The 18,879-nt window shown below is 45.0% G+C and overlaps 1 protein-coding gene across 2 annotated transcripts in view; it reads right to left on the bottom strand.

The window, feature by feature from the left end:
• The window catches only part of MTMR11 (myotubularin related protein 11), a 102,817-nt gene that overhangs the window by 12,097 nt on the left and 71,841 nt on the right, over window positions 1-18,879 (bottom strand). For both annotated transcript variants that reach the window (XM_073609822.1, XM_073609823.1), the window contains 5 exons: window positions 15,573-15,697; window positions 9,936-10,008; window positions 6,337-6,407; window positions 3,548-3,720; window positions 610-780 (listed from right to left, as the gene is read on the bottom strand). In XM_073609822.1, coding sequence (XP_073465923.1) covers window positions 610-780; window positions 3,548-3,720; window positions 6,337-6,407; window positions 9,936-10,008; window positions 15,573-15,697 — 613 coding nt within the window. The remainder of the gene's footprint in view (window positions 1-609; window positions 781-3,547; window positions 3,721-6,336; window positions 6,408-9,935; window positions 10,009-15,572; window positions 15,698-18,879) is intronic.

Raw genomic sequence — 18,879 nt, 5'->3', positions numbered from 1 at the left:
ATATCTTTTTATTACTTTCTACTTAAAAATATTTGTTCTACCCTGAGAGGAGTAGGAATGGGTGCCCTTGATGGCTGCGCCCACATTGACTTACATGTTTCAGACTTAAAGTGGAGTTCTACCCAAAAGTGGAACTTCCGCTCATTGTACTCCTTCCCCCCTCCGGTGCCACATTTGGCACCTTTTGGGGGGGGGGGGGCCCCAGGATACCTGTCTTTCACAGGTATGCTGTCCCCACATCCGGAAGCCTCAGCCGCGGGTATTGTCGTCATCGCGTGGCTCCCTCCTCTTACCCCCGGCGCTGGGCCAGTAGGAGAGAGGAGTGGCGCCTAGCGCATGCGCAGTAGGGTTCCCGGCGTGGAGCCGTAAGGCTACACTGCCGGATTCACTTACTCGCAATGGAGGCGGCGTGCACCTGACAGCTGATGGAAACATCAGCTGTGGTGCTGACATCGCTGGACTCCAGGACAGGTAAGTGTCCGATTATTAAAAGTCAGCAGCTGCAGTATGTGTAGCTGCTGGCTTTTAATTTTTGCAGCGGTGGAGCGGACCTCCGCTTTAAGGTCCTTGATGGTCACTTATTTGATTCCACCCTGGGCAGGTACCTACCTGGCTTCCTCTTATGCGGTCCCAGTGGCAGTTGTGAGTGAAGGTGCTACAGAACAGATTGTAAGTGCTATCATGCAGGGCCATCAGATAGGATTCCGTAAACTCGAAGGCTGTTGGTGACTGCTGCACAAACTGCCAGACACAGTCCAGGAACAACAGGAACACCGGAGACTGCAAGAAAAGACAAGGGTAACAGGTCAAAAATGGAGCCTATCCATTGCTAAATAAATCCTATAACTCATTTTAAAATATAAATACCTCAATAATATGATAACCCCTAGTTTGTTCTTGGTAAGCCTCATGCACGGGAATGTTTACATGCAAAAAGTCTTTTAGGGTAACGTTTCTGGTGCTTTCCTGCAACCAGGGAGCTATAGGTGTTGCGTACAGCTGCCCATACAAGTGAATGGCTGTGTGTGGCTGTATACTTGAAAATGCTGATGGCTGCTGTATTACGTAAAGCATATTACCCTTAAAGCGGAGTTTCACCCTGAAATTTTTTTTTTCATAATCAGACTCCTCTAAACCTATAAAAAAACATATGGAGGAAATTTTTTTTACTTACCAGAATTGCCCTGTTGCTGTGTAGTCCTCCTAATCTGCCACTTCCTGGTCCGTGGAGCTCCTCGTCACTTCCTCGCTCGCAAGTGCTCCTGGGAAATGATGTGTTATCATTTCCTAGGAGTCTGTGGGCAGTACTGTGATCAAAAATCGCGTTATTTCCTGACAGGAAATGATGCGATTCAAGGCGGATCACAGCGACGAGATGTGTTTATCTATGTTGCCATAACAACGGGAAGGGACCTTCCTCCGTTGCCGCCTGTTGTTATGGCAACTTTAGAAACAATCGGCACTACAGCCTCCAGTGAATCGCGCATGCGCGAGATCGAGAGGTGCATGCTGGTTACCCAGCATGCACCTCTCCTAAACTTATCCAGGAAGAGTTATTGATTGGGCTTCACATGCCCACAATCATGATGGCAACAGCCACAACAGGAGAGAAAAACCAGTGAGTATAACATTTTTATTTTAGCAACATCCATCATTAAAATTATATAATCGTTTTTTAATTTAATAATTAGTTTTGCTCGGATCAATTAAAAGAAAAAAAAATGTGGCCGGAATTCCGCTTTAATGCATCACTTTTATGGGTAAATGCCAATGCTGTTGGACATTTACTTACCCTTAAGGCTTTGCAAGGTTAACTGTAGTTTTAGCACAGTTAACCTTTAAATGCTCCCCTGGCCAGCAACCATCCCATGTCCCAAGTGCTGTTCTTACCTGTACAGTACCCACTTCTCCGAGACCTTTGCTGTATGTCCTGCTTGGAGCCACACAGCCACTGCTGTAGAAGTCTCCCAGCTGGGCAATTCTTCCATTCACTCCTATGGAAAAGGTTCCCACACAAAATAAACCACCTTTTTCATAGGTATGAATGGAGATTCAGGAGACAGTGAGCCCGGCTGGAATAATTCTGGAGTGGCAGCTGTGTAATACCCAGCAGGCCACTGGCTGAATGGGGGGAGTCTGAGCATTTGAAGGATAATTGTACTAAAATGACTGTAATGTTAAAAGTGTGTGACTGTGGTACGGACATTAGGCTGTAAGCTCTTCTGGGGCAAGAAATAATGTGAATAGTTCAATGTTCTTGCAACGAGGAACAGTCAGTGCTATATATATATATAACTTAGACTGCATTCACACTTGACCAACTTCAAAGTTGGAGTGCAACTTTGATGCAACTTTGCATGGGTGTGACTTGGATGACACTTTGGCTTTGACCAATGATAATGGACAACTGTTGCACAACTGTCACATGTATAACATTCAGGTGAGACTTTCATGCAACTTTTTTTGAGTGTTTACATTGCAGTCTATGGTTGCAAGTTTCTTGAAAGTTAGACCAAAGTAGTGCAGGAACCTTTTAAAAGATGCTGGCACATTAAGTCACATATACTTGAATGGTTGTCATTGAAAAACCTGGGGTGCGATTTGTCATGCGACTTCAAGTTGCACAAGTGTGAATGAAGCCTTAGTAAAATAAATAGGAAAATTTTGAACAATACTATAAAAGCAAAATTACCCTCCCACCTACCCCCCCTCGTTCGGTGAACAACCTCATCCCCCCCGTTGCTCGCCTCCTCTGCCCACCACTTACCCCATCTAGGTCACGGGCATTTGGCAGCCTCCCCTGCATCTCCTCCTCCGCGGGCTCCCCCCTGCTTATGCTCCTGGCCAATACAGTCGCTTCTCCTCTTGGCCAATCGCATCTTAAGACCCGCTTACTGATTGGCCAGGAGAAGAAGCAGGAAGACAATAGCAAATATTAATTTGCTATTGTCACACAACTGTGTGGGCTCGGGGTGCAGTGCTCTGCGCCCGGAGCCCACCCTTTTTGAAGCCAATTAGAGCCTCAGGCTCTAATCATGTGTTTCGAAAAAAAAACCCCCATTGAAATCCATGCGTCCGGCGCCTTGCATGTAAATTAGGGGTCGGGCTAATGGATTAGGGGGGCGGCGCCCCTTCGCCCCTAATGGAGCGGTCGCCACTGGCTATAATTGTTCTGAGGACAACCCAAAATTTGGGATTTTCTTTTACTTTCACATTTGATGATAATGGTAAACAGGACAAATAGAGAGGGTGTCAGGTGAATCTCCTTAACGGGGGGCACAAACAGCAATAAAAAACCGGACAGGTGTTCTAATCCATCTCTCCTCTGTCCAAAACTAGAAAAAAAAGTTTTGCCTTTAGTTATACTTTTAAGTCACCAACCCAGAATAAGTATGACTTAATTTGCTGCATACTTGCCTGGGTCAGTGACTCAGAAGGTATTAGATCCAGAGGGACAAACAGAAAATCAGCAGAAGGAGGTAAGCATTGGCAGCCCCCATATTTCTCTCAGTAGATGGTAGACTTTTACTTCAAAGAACACACTCACCTCCTCCTTGTCAGATCTTTTAAAGTGGTTTATCCTCTGCATGAAAGGATGTCCTGCAGAGACCCACTCCTTCTGAACCAAACTCTGGAAGCCGGACAAGGTTCGTGTGTGGGGGTCCAGAATCAACTGGACCAGCGATGCCAACAGACAGTTCAAGTCCCGATCCTCGGATTCTGTCACATGACACGGAAGATAAAACAATCAGTATAGGAAAGAACTTTTTACGGTAATATTAGCAAAACTTAACAATACTGTACTGCAGCCTTTCCTAACCTTTTTAACATGGAGGAACCCTTGAAATTACTTTCTGGGCTCAGGAAACCCCCCAGCTAATAATGAATTTATCTACAGCTTAGAGTATATTAGTGTGGTCGTCACTAGAAAGAATGCTCGTTACATTTGTGGTCATTCGGAAGAATCCCCCCCTTAGCGAAAAAGATTGTTAATGTCAGTGGTTAATCATCTAAGAGGCATTGTTCAAGCAACCTCTGGAGGAACCGTAGGATTCTATAAAACCCTGGTTGAGAATGGCTTCTCTGCTGTATGACATGGTAATATCAGCATCAGTAAGAGAATTTCAATTAGGACTATATTCTTTTATCACGATTGGTATGCACAGTTATAATGACTAAATACATTGTGTAAAAATTTTGACCCATAGAATGAATCTGACCACTTTTATTTTTTTGAGAAAAGAATGGCCATAGTTAGCTAGAACGAATTTGTTTTGATTTCCTCCTCTACAACACTAAATGGAAATCTGGACCTGAACTTAAGAACTGAAGATTTACAATCTAGAAATGTTAATTTCGCCTACGCAGTACCCTGAAAATTCTAAATTCCTCCTAAAAAGAAGCAGTGCACTTTCTGTGTCTTGAGCCTCTTAGCTGTATATCTGCAGTGTGAGTGCTAATACACTGCTGTCTACAATAGCTAGTCTCAAGAGATTTGGAGATATCACTACTGTGCTGCTCATTGTTCTCCTTGCTGGTGGGGAAGCTGTACCTGGCAACCTGCAAAGCAAAGATCTCCCTGCTTTTGCTTCACCCTTTTTGTGGATCTGGGTATTTTTCCCTTTTTCTGCTGCTTTTTGAATATTACCCCACCAGTCAACTGATTACAGGTCATTAGGGGTAGCTCAACATGAGAAGCAAAACCCTCCCTTTACCACGATGGCCTCCTCCACAAAGAAACACTGTGCCGAAAAGGGCATGGTAAGTCAGTATTGGATACAGTATCAGCTGTGGGAAGATTACAGGAAATACTGGCGACTAGTCCTTTGTCCACAGCTTGCCTTTGTTTGTGCAGAGCTTCCGCAATACAGGTCCTCTTAAAAATTATTGAAGTGAGGTTGTTCTAAACCCAGTGCATTGGGAATATTTGTTACAGTGTAAACATAACTTATAGTTACCTTGTGAGATAGCAGAGATAAAACCTATTTTGAGAAGCAAGGGGTTTTTTTTGTTTTGTTTTTTAGAGTTTCCTTACGAGCATCAGAAACTGGTTCGCACACTGCTTCCAGAAAGCAGTCTCCTCTTTAACCAGTTTTGCCACTTACTGTAGGAGGTTTGTGGTTTGGGTAAAGAAAACTAAGAATGTAAGGGAATTGAGACAGGGCATAGAGCTCATTTAGGCTTCCTTCCCGTAGTAATACTTCAGCATACACCTATGCAAGGACTGTGTTTACCCACATGGGAATGCACAAGTGTTCTGTGCATCCCAGTGCAGGCAGTCTAATTAATGTTTATTGGGACAGAGCAGCTGCCCGAACACAGCCGCTGCTCCCAATTTGACATTCTTGTGAGTGTGAGTGCACAGCCACAAACACAGACAGAATGCATTTGGGTCCATGCACATCAAATATCAAATTGATATCAAATAGGGAGCAGTGGATGTATCCGTCCTGCTGCTGTTTTCAAATAGACATCTATGGGACTGCCTGCACGGGAATGCATGGAGCACCTGCGCATCCCCATGTGTGTAAACATGGCCCTCGCGTGGGTGTACACTGTAGTATACCCTTGTACACGACGCCCAAGAAGAAGTGCATCAGGACACCCAATGTGTAAAGTACTTTCAGTATACTGAGCCTGTCAATTTACTTGGAACATTAAAGACCCAATCCATGCACAATTGATATTTTAGTGTCTGGTGGATGATGGAGAGTTAACCCACCTAACATCTTTCATGCACCCTATTGGTGAGTTCTATGGGTCTGTACACTTGCTGTGGCCATTATGAGGGGCTCCCTCTCTCTCTCTCTGCTGGAATTTTTATTTATTTTACATAGAGATTCAGGGAATCCAGATAGACATTTAATTCTTTCTACATTCAAAGTGGACTTTCACCCATAAAAACATATTTTTTCTTTCCTTGTTTCTCTTCCCTTCCTTTTACACAATTGGCATACACACTGCAGGTCTGTACAAGGTCTGGTACCAAAAACAAACGGCACGCGTGCAGATGTGCTGTAGGTCTCTGTCAAGTGTTTAGGACCTGGAAAGGACCTGCGACACATCTGTGCATGCACAAGACATTCAAAGATGGTGGCACAGAACAGAAGCATGGGGAAGGACAATATTCCCCAGCTAAAGCTCCTCTTTAAATTCAGATTCTCATCAGTACATAAAAACTTGAAAAAGCTTCCCTAAAGTCTAGTGGGCTACACTTCTTTATATGTTTTTTTTTTTTTCATTAATGGACTCCAGCAGAGTCTGGAACGGGTCACAAAATTGACCTTTGTTAGGTCTCCTACAGAGAAAGCTCAACTGACCCAATTAATGGCCTACCTTGAAGGACTACTGATCGCCTCCGTTCACCCAACAAGATGGCAACGTCACTGGCTTTCTTGAGGCATAACCTATAGGAAACAAAATACATACATTTTAAAGAAAAAGTGAAGTATATTTTCCAACTAGAACATTTTGCGTTATTATTAAAGTGATTACCTTAAAGCAACGCTATTGTTAAAACTGCCAAAAAAAGGGTCCCCTGGAAAAAAGATTGTAAATACTCCCCTCGCCCTGTGTAGAAAGCCAGCTCCATAAAAACATGGTTTGCCCAGTTTGTTATGGAGGACATCTAGTGGCCTGCACTGATCCCTGACCTCAACCATACTGAACATCTTTGGATTAAATGAAATGCAGATTTGTGAGCCAGGTCTTCCCATCGAACGTCAGACCACACAAATGCTGTTTTGGAAAATGGACACAAATTGCCACAGTTACCTTCAATCTTGTGAAAAACATTCCTTGAAAAGTGGAAGCTGTTATAGCTACAAAGAAAGGCTAATTCCAGGGGCGTAACTAGAAATAGCAGGGCCCCATAGCAAAATGTTGTATGGGGCCCCCTGCAAAACAGCCCCCCCCCACAGCTGCCCTAGTGTCAATGCAGCGTGACCTGTGCCACATATAGCGTGACCTGTGCCCAATGCAGCGTGACCTGTGCCCAATGCAGCGTGACCTTTGCACAATGCAGCGTGACCTGTGCCCAATGCAGCGTGACCTGTGCCCAATGCAGCGTGACCTGTGCACAATGCAGCCTGACCTGTGCCCCATACAGCATGACCTGTGCCCAATGCAGCGTGACCTGTGCCCCATACAGCATGACCTGTGCCCAATGCAGCGTGACCTGTGCCCAATGCAGCATGACCTGTGCCCCATACAGCGTGACTTGTGCCCCATACAACGTGACCTATGCCCCATACAGTGTGACCTGTGCCCAATGCAGCGTGACCTGTGCCCAATGCAGCATGACCTGTGCCCAATGCAGCGTGACCTTTGCCCCATACAGCGTGACCTTTGCCCCATACAGCGTGACCTGTGCCCCATAAAGCGTGACCTGTGCCCAATGCACCATGACCTGTGCCCAATGCAGCATGACCTGTGCCCAATGCATCGTGACCTGTGCCCAATGCAGCATGACCTGTGCCCCATACAGCGTGACCTGTGCCCAATGCAGCGTGACCTGTGCCCCATACAGTGTGACCTGTGCCCCATACAGCGTGACCTGTGCCCAATGCAGCGTGACCTGTGCCCAATGCAGCGTGACCTGTGCCCCATACAATGTGACCTGTGCCCCATACAGCGTGACCTGTGCCCCATACAGCGTGACCTGTGCCCCATACAGCGTGACCTGTGCCCCATACAGCGTGACCTGTGCCCAATGCAGCATGACCTGTGCCCAATGCAGCATGACCTGTGCCCAATGCAGCGTGACCTGTGCCCAATGCAGCGTGACCTGTGCCCCATACAGCGTGACCTGTGCCCAATGCAGCGTGACCTGTGCCCCATACAGCGTGACCTGTGCCCCATACAACGTGACCTGTGCCCAATGCGGCGTGACCTGTGCCCAATGCAGCGTGACCTGTGCCCAATGCAGCGTGACCTGTGCCCCATACAGCGTGACCTGTGCCCAATGCAGCGTGACCTGTGCCCCATACAGCGTGACCTGTGCCCCATACAACGTGACCTGTGCCCAATGCGGCGTGACCTGTGCCCAATGCAGCGTGACCTGTGCCCCATACAGTGTGACCTGTGCCCCATACAGCATGACCTGTGCCCAATGCAGCGTGACCTGTGCCCAATACAGCATTGCCTGTGCCCAATACAGCCTGGTCTGCCTGTGCCCCATACAGCCTCACCTGTGCAGAGGAAGAGGCAAGCCACCCGGATCAGCAGAGAGCGGGATTGCCCGCTGTAATAGCTTTCATTTGAATTTCCCGTCTTCCCGGGGCTCATCGTCACATAGCCCCACCTCTTGGCCTGACGCCTTTGATGACATCACACGTCCCGCATTGGATTGGCGTTCTGTCTATCAAAGGCGCCAGGCCAAGAGGTGGAGCTATGTGACGTGAGCCCTGGGAACACTGGAAGTTCTAATGAATGCTATTACATCGGCCAATTCAGCTCTCTGCTGATCCGGGTGGCTTGCCTCTTCCTCTGCACAAGTGAGGCTGTATGGGGCACAGGCAGACCAGGCTGTATTGGGCACAGGCAACGCTGTATTTGGCACAGGTCACGCTGCATTGGGCACAGGTCACAGCTTGCCTCTTGCTCTCCTCTATCTTCCCCTGGCTGGGAGACTGTGCCGGCGGTGCTCTCATCCTCACTGGGCCCCACTTGGCTGCGGGCCCCATAGCGCCCGCATGGGTCGCTATGGTGGTAGTTACGCCCCTGGCCAATTCTATTTGAATGCTTATGGTACTGGAATTGTCATGGTCAGGGGGTCAGGCTTGGAGACCACTAGCTATAGCAGTAGAGTGGCTCCCACTGACAAGCTGAATAAGTACAGAAGCAGGTCACCCTGGTGGATGACACGGGCTCCCCCGAGGTGCGGAGTCTAAACACTAACCAGAGCTCCTGATGGTGGAGATGGGTTAGCTACATGTTAGTACCGGGTCGGGGTCCTCAGGATTGCCCAAACAGGAGTTGACCAAGCTAGGGTCAAGTAGCAGATAAAACAGGTAGGGATAAAGCAGTGTAGTCAGTAAACAAACCAAAAGGTTTGTAACAAGTGGTTGCAGGTTGGGATCAAGCAGAAGCGTATTTGAGGACAAGAGTGCCAAGAGTGAGATATTGGCTTGAGAGAGCACAATAATCTGGCAAACAGGAAGTGCAAAGGCACAGGTAAAAAAAGAAGTTCATGGGAGGAGCAAAGGGTCAAGGTTCAAGAGAAACAAGGCTCAAGGCAAGATTGTTCAAGGAATTGTCCATGCTGCTGTCCAACATCCCAGTTGGCTCAGAAATAAGAGACACCATCAGACACAGCAGAGGTTGCAGGTTCAGGCCCAAGTCCTGGCAGGATTGTCTCATATTGGTGTTATGTTTATGTGAGGTTATAATGGTGGTCATATGTCACCCAGTTCCACATTACCATTTTTTAGTAATCTTAAGAAGCCACAAGATTTTGTTTTTATATGCATCACTCAATCCTCTCATGTGCCAAAAATTCACAAATGTGCTTATCTATTTTAAAAAGGAAAGGAAAGCAGCTAGGTAAACTATATAAGCAAATCAAAATCCTGCTAGTTATTTCTACTCTGTGCTAGGAACAAGAAAGACGGAATCTAATTAGTTCCTATAGGCAACTCACTGACAGAATGTCAGGTGTTTTTCAGATTAATTTCCTGTTCATGTGTATTTCCTTTGATCACTGGCTCTATCTAGGGGTTATAATACGGTACTTTCCTGAAACATTGGGAAAATACCACATTGTGCCCACTAGATGGCACTGACACCCATAGGAAATAAACATATTAGACACTATATGGGCATGTCATAAAAAACATTGGCCCACGAAGACAATACAGTTGTACATTCTGAAATCAAGAAATCTTTATTTACAATAGGATTCAATTACAACTCATTTAATCATCTAAAGCCATTACCTCACATAATCAAGCCACCTGGTTCCTTCCAAGTTGGAAAGCCATTTTTCATCAGGTGTGGGTGTTGATGTATCTATAAAAAGCAGAAAATATTAATTTATAATAGGCTGTCAGTAGATAAGATAGGAAACCTGTTTTTATTAGGCAACCACTGAAAAAATAGCAATGTTAGCAAGGGCTGGCCTTGGCGTGGTCAACAAGCACTTGGAAAAATCCCATATAGTGACCTCTCTTTATATTCTTTATATCCGTTATTCTTTTTTTTTTTTATATAATTCCCTTTATAAGATACTGATATTGATAACACACCGTAAGTTCTAAATATAATTGTAATGCAGACCTGTAAAAGATTTCAATGACTCCTCTGGGGTAAAATGGTTAAGGAAAGTTGCATTAGTTCTTCAAAGTAACCCGATTAGAAAGAGTTAAAACATTAGATGTTTATTCAGGAAGGTCTCCTTTACATCAATGAAACCTGTAGACATATTATTGATCTAATAACCGACCTGAAGCTGGTTTAATGGAGTGAAGAAGGACTTGTTTGCCCTTGTGAATTGTAAGTCCGATATTAAATAGAGTCGTCTTCCCTCTTGACTTCCTCCAAATCTATTCAAATGTGATCAAGGCTTCAGATAAAGAAATAAAGGAAAACAAAATCATAGTTCTATTTGATTTCAAGCTAGCTTGCATTTTTTTTTTTTTTTTTTTGATTCCCGAAAGAGAAAGGCTTAAAGTAGAACTGAAGTTCTGCCGTCACAAACTGCAAGCAGGCAGGCTTTTTTATTGCAGAAAAGACTTCTCCAATCTCCAATAAAATGCCCCTACCTGCAAGCTTGCAATGTTCTGGGGCAGGGGTGTCCAAACTTTATAAACAAAGGACCAGTTTATTGTTCTTCAGACTTTAGGGGGGGCCGGACTGTGGCCAGTGGTGGTGGAAATTCTCCAGGCATCAGTGGGCATAAACATCACCATATTTGGTATTAGGGGAAGGAATAGTGCCCCATCGTTGGCATCATTGGGAGGAATAATGCCCCATTATTGGTGTCAGGGGGAAAAATGATGCCCCGCTGTCGGGTGTCAGTTGGACGAAAAGTGTCTCATAACAGCAATGCCGCGTACACACGATCGGACATGCCGACAACAAAATCCATAGATTTTTTTACGACGGATGTTGGCTCAAACTTGTCTTGCATACACACGGTCGCACAAATCTTGTCGGAAATTCCGAACGTCAAGAACGCGGTGACGTACAACACGTACGACGAGCTGAGAAAAATGAAGTTCAATAGCCAGTGCGGCTCTTCTGCTTGATTCCAAGCATGTGTGGAATTTTGTGCGTCAGAATTGTGTACACACGATCGGAATTTCCGACAACTGATTTTGTTATTGGAAAATTTGAGATCCAGATCTCAAATTTTGTGTGACGGAAATTCCGATAGATAATGTTCGATGGAGCCTACACACGGTTGGAATTTCCGACAACGAGCTCCCATCGAATATTTTATATTGGAAGATCCGACCATGGGTATGGGGCATAAGAGGAATAGTGTTCCAAGGGTCAGATAAAGGCAGGCAAAGGGCCACATCCGGCCCCAGTTTGGAGATCCATAGAAAGTACAGGCCGGCAACTCGACGGCTTCTCCATAGAAAATATTTATTTAAGCATTACAGCATCCAAAATTCTGACGCGATTCTGCCCTAGGACTTCAGCAAAAGCTTTTGATGACGGCCTAAGGCCGAAACGCGTCAGTGTTTGGATGATGTTATTGCTGTAATGCTTAAATAAATATTTTCTATGGAGAAGCTGTCGAGTTGCCGACCTGTACTTTCTATGGATCTTTTGTGAGCTTAATTAGCCAGAGCACCGACTATTCTACACACCAACTATACTATATAGCGGTAGCGCTTGGGTGAGTTTTTCTCTTGCGCAGTTTGGAGACCACTGTTCTATGGCATGAAAACTGAGCTGCGCATGTGCAGCTCTGCCTACATCGCTAGCACAGTCCCGTGTGCAGGGATGGCTGACTCCTGTGCATACGCAAAAATGACGTCATTCGGTGCTGGCCAATGAATACAGCCATAGACCAGCACCAGGAAGTAGATACTGGTGGGAGACGGGGAGCGTTGAAGGAAAGGTAAGGTTAGTTTTGCTTTAAAGCCTCACTCTGGATTTGAATATGGTGGGGAGGAATTTAAATTTTCCAAAGTCAACAATTTGTATTTCCAACTGCCAGTAGAAACAGAGCGGGTGCTCGGCCAACAGTCGTACCATTAAACATCCATTACCATTCAAAAGCCAGCACTCCATATACAAATACTGCTTGTACTGTGGTGCCATATAAAACATACCCAATGTTTCAAAAACATGGATCCCCTTTATTAAGGTGATATTCATAGGTGTGCGCACAGGGTGTGCCGGACGTGCCTGGGCACTCCCTAATTACCCTGTGTGGTGCCAATTCCCCCTGCTTCCTGACACCCCCGTTCCCCCTGTAGTGCTGCCAGCTTCCCTTCTATCTTCTCCCACTGGCTGCTGCGGGGGATGTTTTAGGATGGAGAACGAATTTTATTTCCCGACCCCTTCCTTTTCTGAATGAACACAGTGTGTGATCTGTACCGATTGCTCCTGTGTTCATTCTTAACTGAGGCATAGTAAACTATGTTTATTATGCTTCAGTTTGTGAATGAATAGAAAGCCGCTCAGCACAGAGCACTTCCCATTTGTTAAATGCCCAGTGTAGCTGAGGCTGCAGAAAAAGGGACTGGGGAATCTCTGTCCTCATTCCCTTTTTCTGTCTCAAAAGTGAGATGTCAGGGGTCTGTTTAGACCTTTGATATTTCACCAAAGCCCCCCAACGAGGCTTCTAAAAACAGTGTAAAAAATTAAAAAAATAACGTTAAAGATATTAAAAATACAACTACTGACACCGTCCACTGCTCTGCTGATATACACGCATGTGTGTTTGTGCTCTGGGGCGCACACCCAAATGCAATAGGCTGCACAAACCAATTGTGATATTACAAAGCAATCACATACATTTTGTGGTACAAATACATTATATTACCAAAAGTATTTGGACGCCTGCCTTTACACACACATGAACTTTAATGGCACACCAGTCTTAGTCCGCAGGGTTCAATATTGAGTTGGCCCACCCTTTGCAGCTATAACAGCTTCACCTCTTCTGAGAAGACTGTCCACAAGGTTTAGGAGTGTGTCTATGGGAATGTTTGACCATTCTTCCAGAAGCACATTTGTGCGTTCAGGCACTGATATTGGATGAGAAAGCCTGGCTCGCAGTCTCCTCCCTAATTCATCCCAAAGGTGTTCTATCGGGTTGAGGTCAGGACTCTGTGCAGGCCAGTCAAGTTCCTCCACCCCAAACTCGCTCATCCATGTCTTTATGGACCTTGCTTTGTGCACTGGTGCAAAGTCACGTTGGAACAGGAAGGGGCCATCCCCAAACTGTCACCACAAAGTTGGGAGCATGGTATTGTCCAAAATGTCTTGGTATGATGACGCCTTAAGAGTTCCCTTCACTGGAACTAAGGGGCCAAGCCCAACCCCTGAAAAACAACCCCACACCATAATCCCCCCTCCACCAAATAATTTGGACCAGTGTACAAAGCAAAATCCATAAAGACATGGATGAGCGAGTTTGGGGTGGAGGAACTTGACTGGCCTGCACAGAGTCCTGACCTCAATCTAATAGAACACCTTTGAGATGAATTAGAGCGGAGACTGCGAGCCAGGCCTTCTCATCCAACACCAGTGCCTGACCTCACAAATGCGCTTTTGGAAGAATGGTCAAACATTCCCATAGACACACTCCTAAACCTTGTGGACAGCCATCCCAGAAGAGTTGAAGCTGTTATAGCTGTAAAGGGTGGGCCAACCCAATATTGAACCCTACGGACTAAGACTGGGATGCCATTAAAGTTCATGTGCGTGTAAAGGCAGGTGTCCCAATACTTTTGGTAATATAGTGTATGTACATGGCCAACGCTCAACAAGGTCCACCCGGGACCCTTCATCCCTACTTATGTATCCATAATACCTGTTCCAGGGTATTGGAATACAGGTTTTTGGCCATGTGTGTGGATTTGTACCACACACATAGGTGCTTGCTTTGTATCCTTGCTTGCTAAAGATGATAGAACGGTAAACATATGGAGGGCTGGATAGATAGATAGATAGATAGATAGATAGATAGATAGATAGATAGATAGATAGATAGATAGATAGATAGATAGATAGATAGATAGATAGATAGATAGTCTTTGTGATCCCCTGAATTCTTGGCTCATAATATCCTAATGGGGTCAGACAGGGAACACCTCTTCAGTCCACCTATCCAGTCCATATGGTGACCCTATCCAGTCCATATGGTGCACCTATCCAGTCCATATGGTGAACCTATCCAGTCCATATGGTGCACCTATCCAGTCCATATGGTGAACCTATCCAGTCCATATGGTGAACCTATCCAGTCCATATGGTGAACCTATCCAGTCCATATGGTGAACCTATCCAGTCCATATGGTGAACCTATCCAGTCCATATGGTGAACCTATCCAGTCCATATGGTGACCCTATCCAGTCCATATGGTGCACCTATCCAGTCCATATGGTGAACCTATCCAGTCCATATGGTGAACCTATCCAGTCCATATGGTGAACCTATCCAGTCCATATGGTGAACCTATCCAGTCCATATGGTGAACCTATCCAGTCCATATGGTGAACCTATCCAGTCCATATGGTGAACCTATCCAGTCCATATGGTGCACCTAACCAGTCCATATGGTGAACCTATCCAGTCCATATGGTGCACCTAACCAGTCCATATGGTGAACCTATCCAGTCCATATGGTGAACCTATCCAGTCCATATGGTGAACCTATCCAGTCCATATGGTGCACCTATCCAGTCCATATGGTGAACCTATCCAGTCCATATGGTGAACCTATCCAGTCCATATGGTGCACCTATCCAGTCCATATGGTGAACCTATCCAGTCCATATGGTGAACCTATCCAGTCCATATGGTGCACCTATCCAGTCCATATGGTGAACCTATCCAGTCCATATGGTGAACCTATCCAGTCCATATGGTGAACCTATCCAGTCCATATGGTGAACCTATCCAGTCCATATGGTGCACCTAACCAGTCCATATGGTGAACCTATCCAGTCCATATGGTGCACCTATCCAGTCCATATGGTGCACCTATCCAGTCCATATGGTGCTAAACTCATGTCTAAGCGCTTCTCAGGCAAAGAGTGGAAGATTTTGATATTATAAACTACTGGCAAGATTGGGGCATCATAAAGAATACTTCCTTCTTGCCCAGTATCCAGGCCAGCAGAACATCTGGTAAAAATGGTCCCCTGGGTCCCAGAGCAATGGCACAGTTGGCACAAACGGTTTGCATCCTCCCCAGAAACAAGGTCTTATAAACCAACCAAATCTCAATTCAGTCTTCAGTAGTCAGAAAAACTGCAAAGTTTTGCCTCATTAAAATAAAATTCTGAAATACCAGCACATAGCATTAATGGTGGTGGAAAACATCTTAAACCCCAACTCAACAACCTTAAAAAAACATACAAAGCAATGTAATAGTAGAACGGTTTACCCGCTGAGCACAAGCTGCGCAATTTAAGATAAGAGATCTGGATGTCGGAGATGGAAGGAAGGTCTTCAGAGGTGTCGATGACCACACACTGCGAATGGTTGACGAATAACAGAAGTCGCATTGACCTGGAACATCAGAGCTTTAATTAACAATCAGTTAAAGAGGAGCTCTACTAAAAGAGACACACAGGTTGCCACTGCTGCCCTTATCCTAAAAAATACTCGTTTCCTGGCTGTCTCTGATTTTAATGCGTTTGGGGTGTATTTACAAAAAATTTGCATAGCTGTTTACCCATCAAAATGGCATGTAATTCCATTCTGTGTGAATAGGGCAAAACTGAATGTTCTTAGGATATATTTGCTGTAATTCAATGGTGTGAATGAGGAAAATACTACATTATGGTCACTAGATGGCACTGAGGAGCATTCTTATTTCCTATAAAAGTCAGCGCCATCTAGTGGCATAGAAATCTCTGCAACACCAGTTGAAGGGTATGTAAACCCTAAATCAGGGATATGCAATTAGCGGACCTCCAGCTGTTGCAGAACTACAAGTCCCATGAGGCATAGCAAGACTCTGACAGCCACAAGCATGATACCCAGAGGCAGTGGCATGATGGGACTTGTAGTTTTGCAACAGCTGGAGGTCCGCTAATTGCAGATGCCTGCCCTAAAACTATTTTCAGTATGTTTGACATCAGCCTAAGTTTTCTTAAGCAAATGTTTTACTGTTCCTTAGCTGGAGATCATGCTGATTGTAGATCGACAATGCTAAGACACTGCCGCACAAATTGCAGCAGTGTTATCAGCCTCCTGTTTGTACCCCTTTAATTGGCCATTTAGATGCCTGTCTTATAGACCTGACAGGCAGCTGTAGGGCCAACTGAAGGAGCCAGTACGGCAGGCTAACAACGCTGTTACTAATTGGTAGGCAAAAGCTTAGCATTCGCAGCCTGCAACAGGAAGTGCTGTTATTGGCAAAGTCTTCAGCTAAGAAATTTTGCTATAGATTCATATACAATTGTATACAGTGAGATGTGATGCCAAATACACTGACATATCCTTTGGACTCTATTTATTAACAAAACAGGAGTGCTTTATTGAAGTATTAAAGCATTACATGGTAGAACTGAACACAATTCGACATGGTACAATGCAAGTATAAAAGACAAAGACCACATCCAAACATACATAGTACAGTATTATGGCCACTGGGTGGAGCTAATGATCATAGGAAATAAACATATTAGAAACATTACGGGAATACTGAGGCATCTAAACAACAATTATTTTTTTTTTTAATAGATCCCTTTAATTGCAGAGTGAGGAAGGGAAAGAAAAGAAGAAAGTAGTGCAGGGCCGGGCATGACAGTCTGCAAGGGGAGACAACAAAGGGTTAACAAATGGTGAAACAAGAAAGTGTAACAGGAAGGGGTTGGAACGGTTTGAGAAAGACTGAGGGGGTGGAGCATTATTTAAGGAGGCGGTGGGACTTCCAGGCAGCAGAGGAAGGGGCAGAGAGGAGAAAGCAGTTTCCCACCCTCCCTCCCTGTGTTTTTGTCTTGTTTGTTTTGTCTGTCTGTTTTTATTTCATTTCAGGTTCAGTGGAAATCGGTTTGTCATAGCAGTGGAGTAACAGCGGTGTTTTTGGTCTTTGATGGTGTCAGAAAACACACAAGTGGAAGTTTTGGGGGACTCATCGGTAGTATGTGCCCCTCTGGTGTATTCCAGTAGAACGGAATGGTAATGGTTAGTGGAATACGGCACTGCGGGAAGGGGGTTTGTCTCCGAGCCGGTGGTACGGCTGGAGGCCTATCATGGAAAAAGGTCCTGCAGTGTAGTGGTGGAAGAAGTGTGAAGTTCGGGGTGCCGTCAAAGACCAACAGACAGAGGGTAAAAAGTTGTTGTTACAGATGCTATGATTAAAAGTTTTGAATTATTGATATTTTGTTAATAAAAGGCTGCTATGGCCAGTTATACTCCAAATTCAGTTGTGGTCTCGTTAATTTAGAATGGTAAGAGGGTGTTGGTGGAGTATGAGTGGTTGGGCAGTCTAAGAAGGTTGGGGACATATGGGCTACACTGGTCAAGACTTTCTGTGCTAAGACTATACAGTACAGATAACCATGTGCTCTATGAAAGAGATAAAGAAGAGACAATGAGACGTAAGCAAATACGTCTTTTCAGGGAAATCGTAGGACGAGGGGTCATGACATGTAATTGAAGGAGAGATGAGTTTTACCTTACTACGGTTTCACTCAGTACAGCTGTGCTATGCTATATCATGCAGAGTCACGTATACAGATACTGTTGCAGTATCTCTTGACCACACAAACCTAAGAGACTCTGAACTGGTGAACATTTTTTGCATAAGCCAGCCCATCAAAATTAATTCTGCGATTTCGCTAGGAACTAAGACTGTGTTCATTCTCATTCTATACAATTATGTACAGTATACATCACCTGCATTGTAATAATCTCAGATAGAATAGTCCTGCAGAATGATGAGGCCCTCTCTCTGACTTATGGTTAAAGTACATATAAAGCCAAAACGTTTACTGTTGGATAGAGTAGGGAAGGTGCCAACTGTGTCCCCATGGGGAGACTTTCCCTTCACTTTCTGTCTTGTAAATCCAACAGGAAGTGTGGGGAAATCTCTCCAAAATGTGAAAAGTCTACTCTTGGACAGGTGTCCCCATCGGAAGAATTGTGACATCATTGACCTAATATGGGTCAATGGCCATGTGGTCATATTGGGTCAATGACATCAGGAGCATGCCCGCCTGTATGTGCAGATGTGGAGCAGGGAATGCCCAGGTGCTGCTGATTAGGTTGGCTGGGATGAGATTATGTGACAGCTTCCTACGGGTTCCACCACCTTTGGACCGAGTTCAGATCAAACCCAGTTTAACCCTACTAGCGACAACTCAAACTTTTGGATTTCTCATCACTTTCAGTCCCAGGGACAATGGTCACCAGGACAATTATACAGGTTGAACACTCCTAGTGAGGACGCAGACAGCAGGTGATGCATCTTGGTGCAGCAAGGCACTGTCTGGCAACTTCTGATTTCCAGAACACAAGTGGTGTGTGCAAGTTCTGGTGTGCGGAATACATGCCATCCCCTTAGCACATATGGCTTGCCATTCTAGGTTTTTTACTGCTTGCTATCCTTAAAAGATGGTAAATTGCTGTAAACTGGGACATGGGCATGGGGCATAGGCAACTCAACAGGTGTATTGATCTTGTATAATCAATGGGTATGTATATATATATATATATATATATATATATATATATATATATAT

Source organism: Aquarana catesbeiana, linkage group LG13 (genome assembly GCF_042186555.1).
Source record: "Aquarana catesbeiana isolate 2022-GZ linkage group LG13, ASM4218655v1, whole genome shotgun sequence".
Classification (NCBI taxonomy): Eukaryota; Metazoa; Chordata; class Amphibia; order Anura; family Ranidae; genus Aquarana; species Aquarana catesbeiana.
Note: the sequence above shows the minus strand (reverse complement) of the source record. Positions and strands in the feature narration are given on the sequence as shown.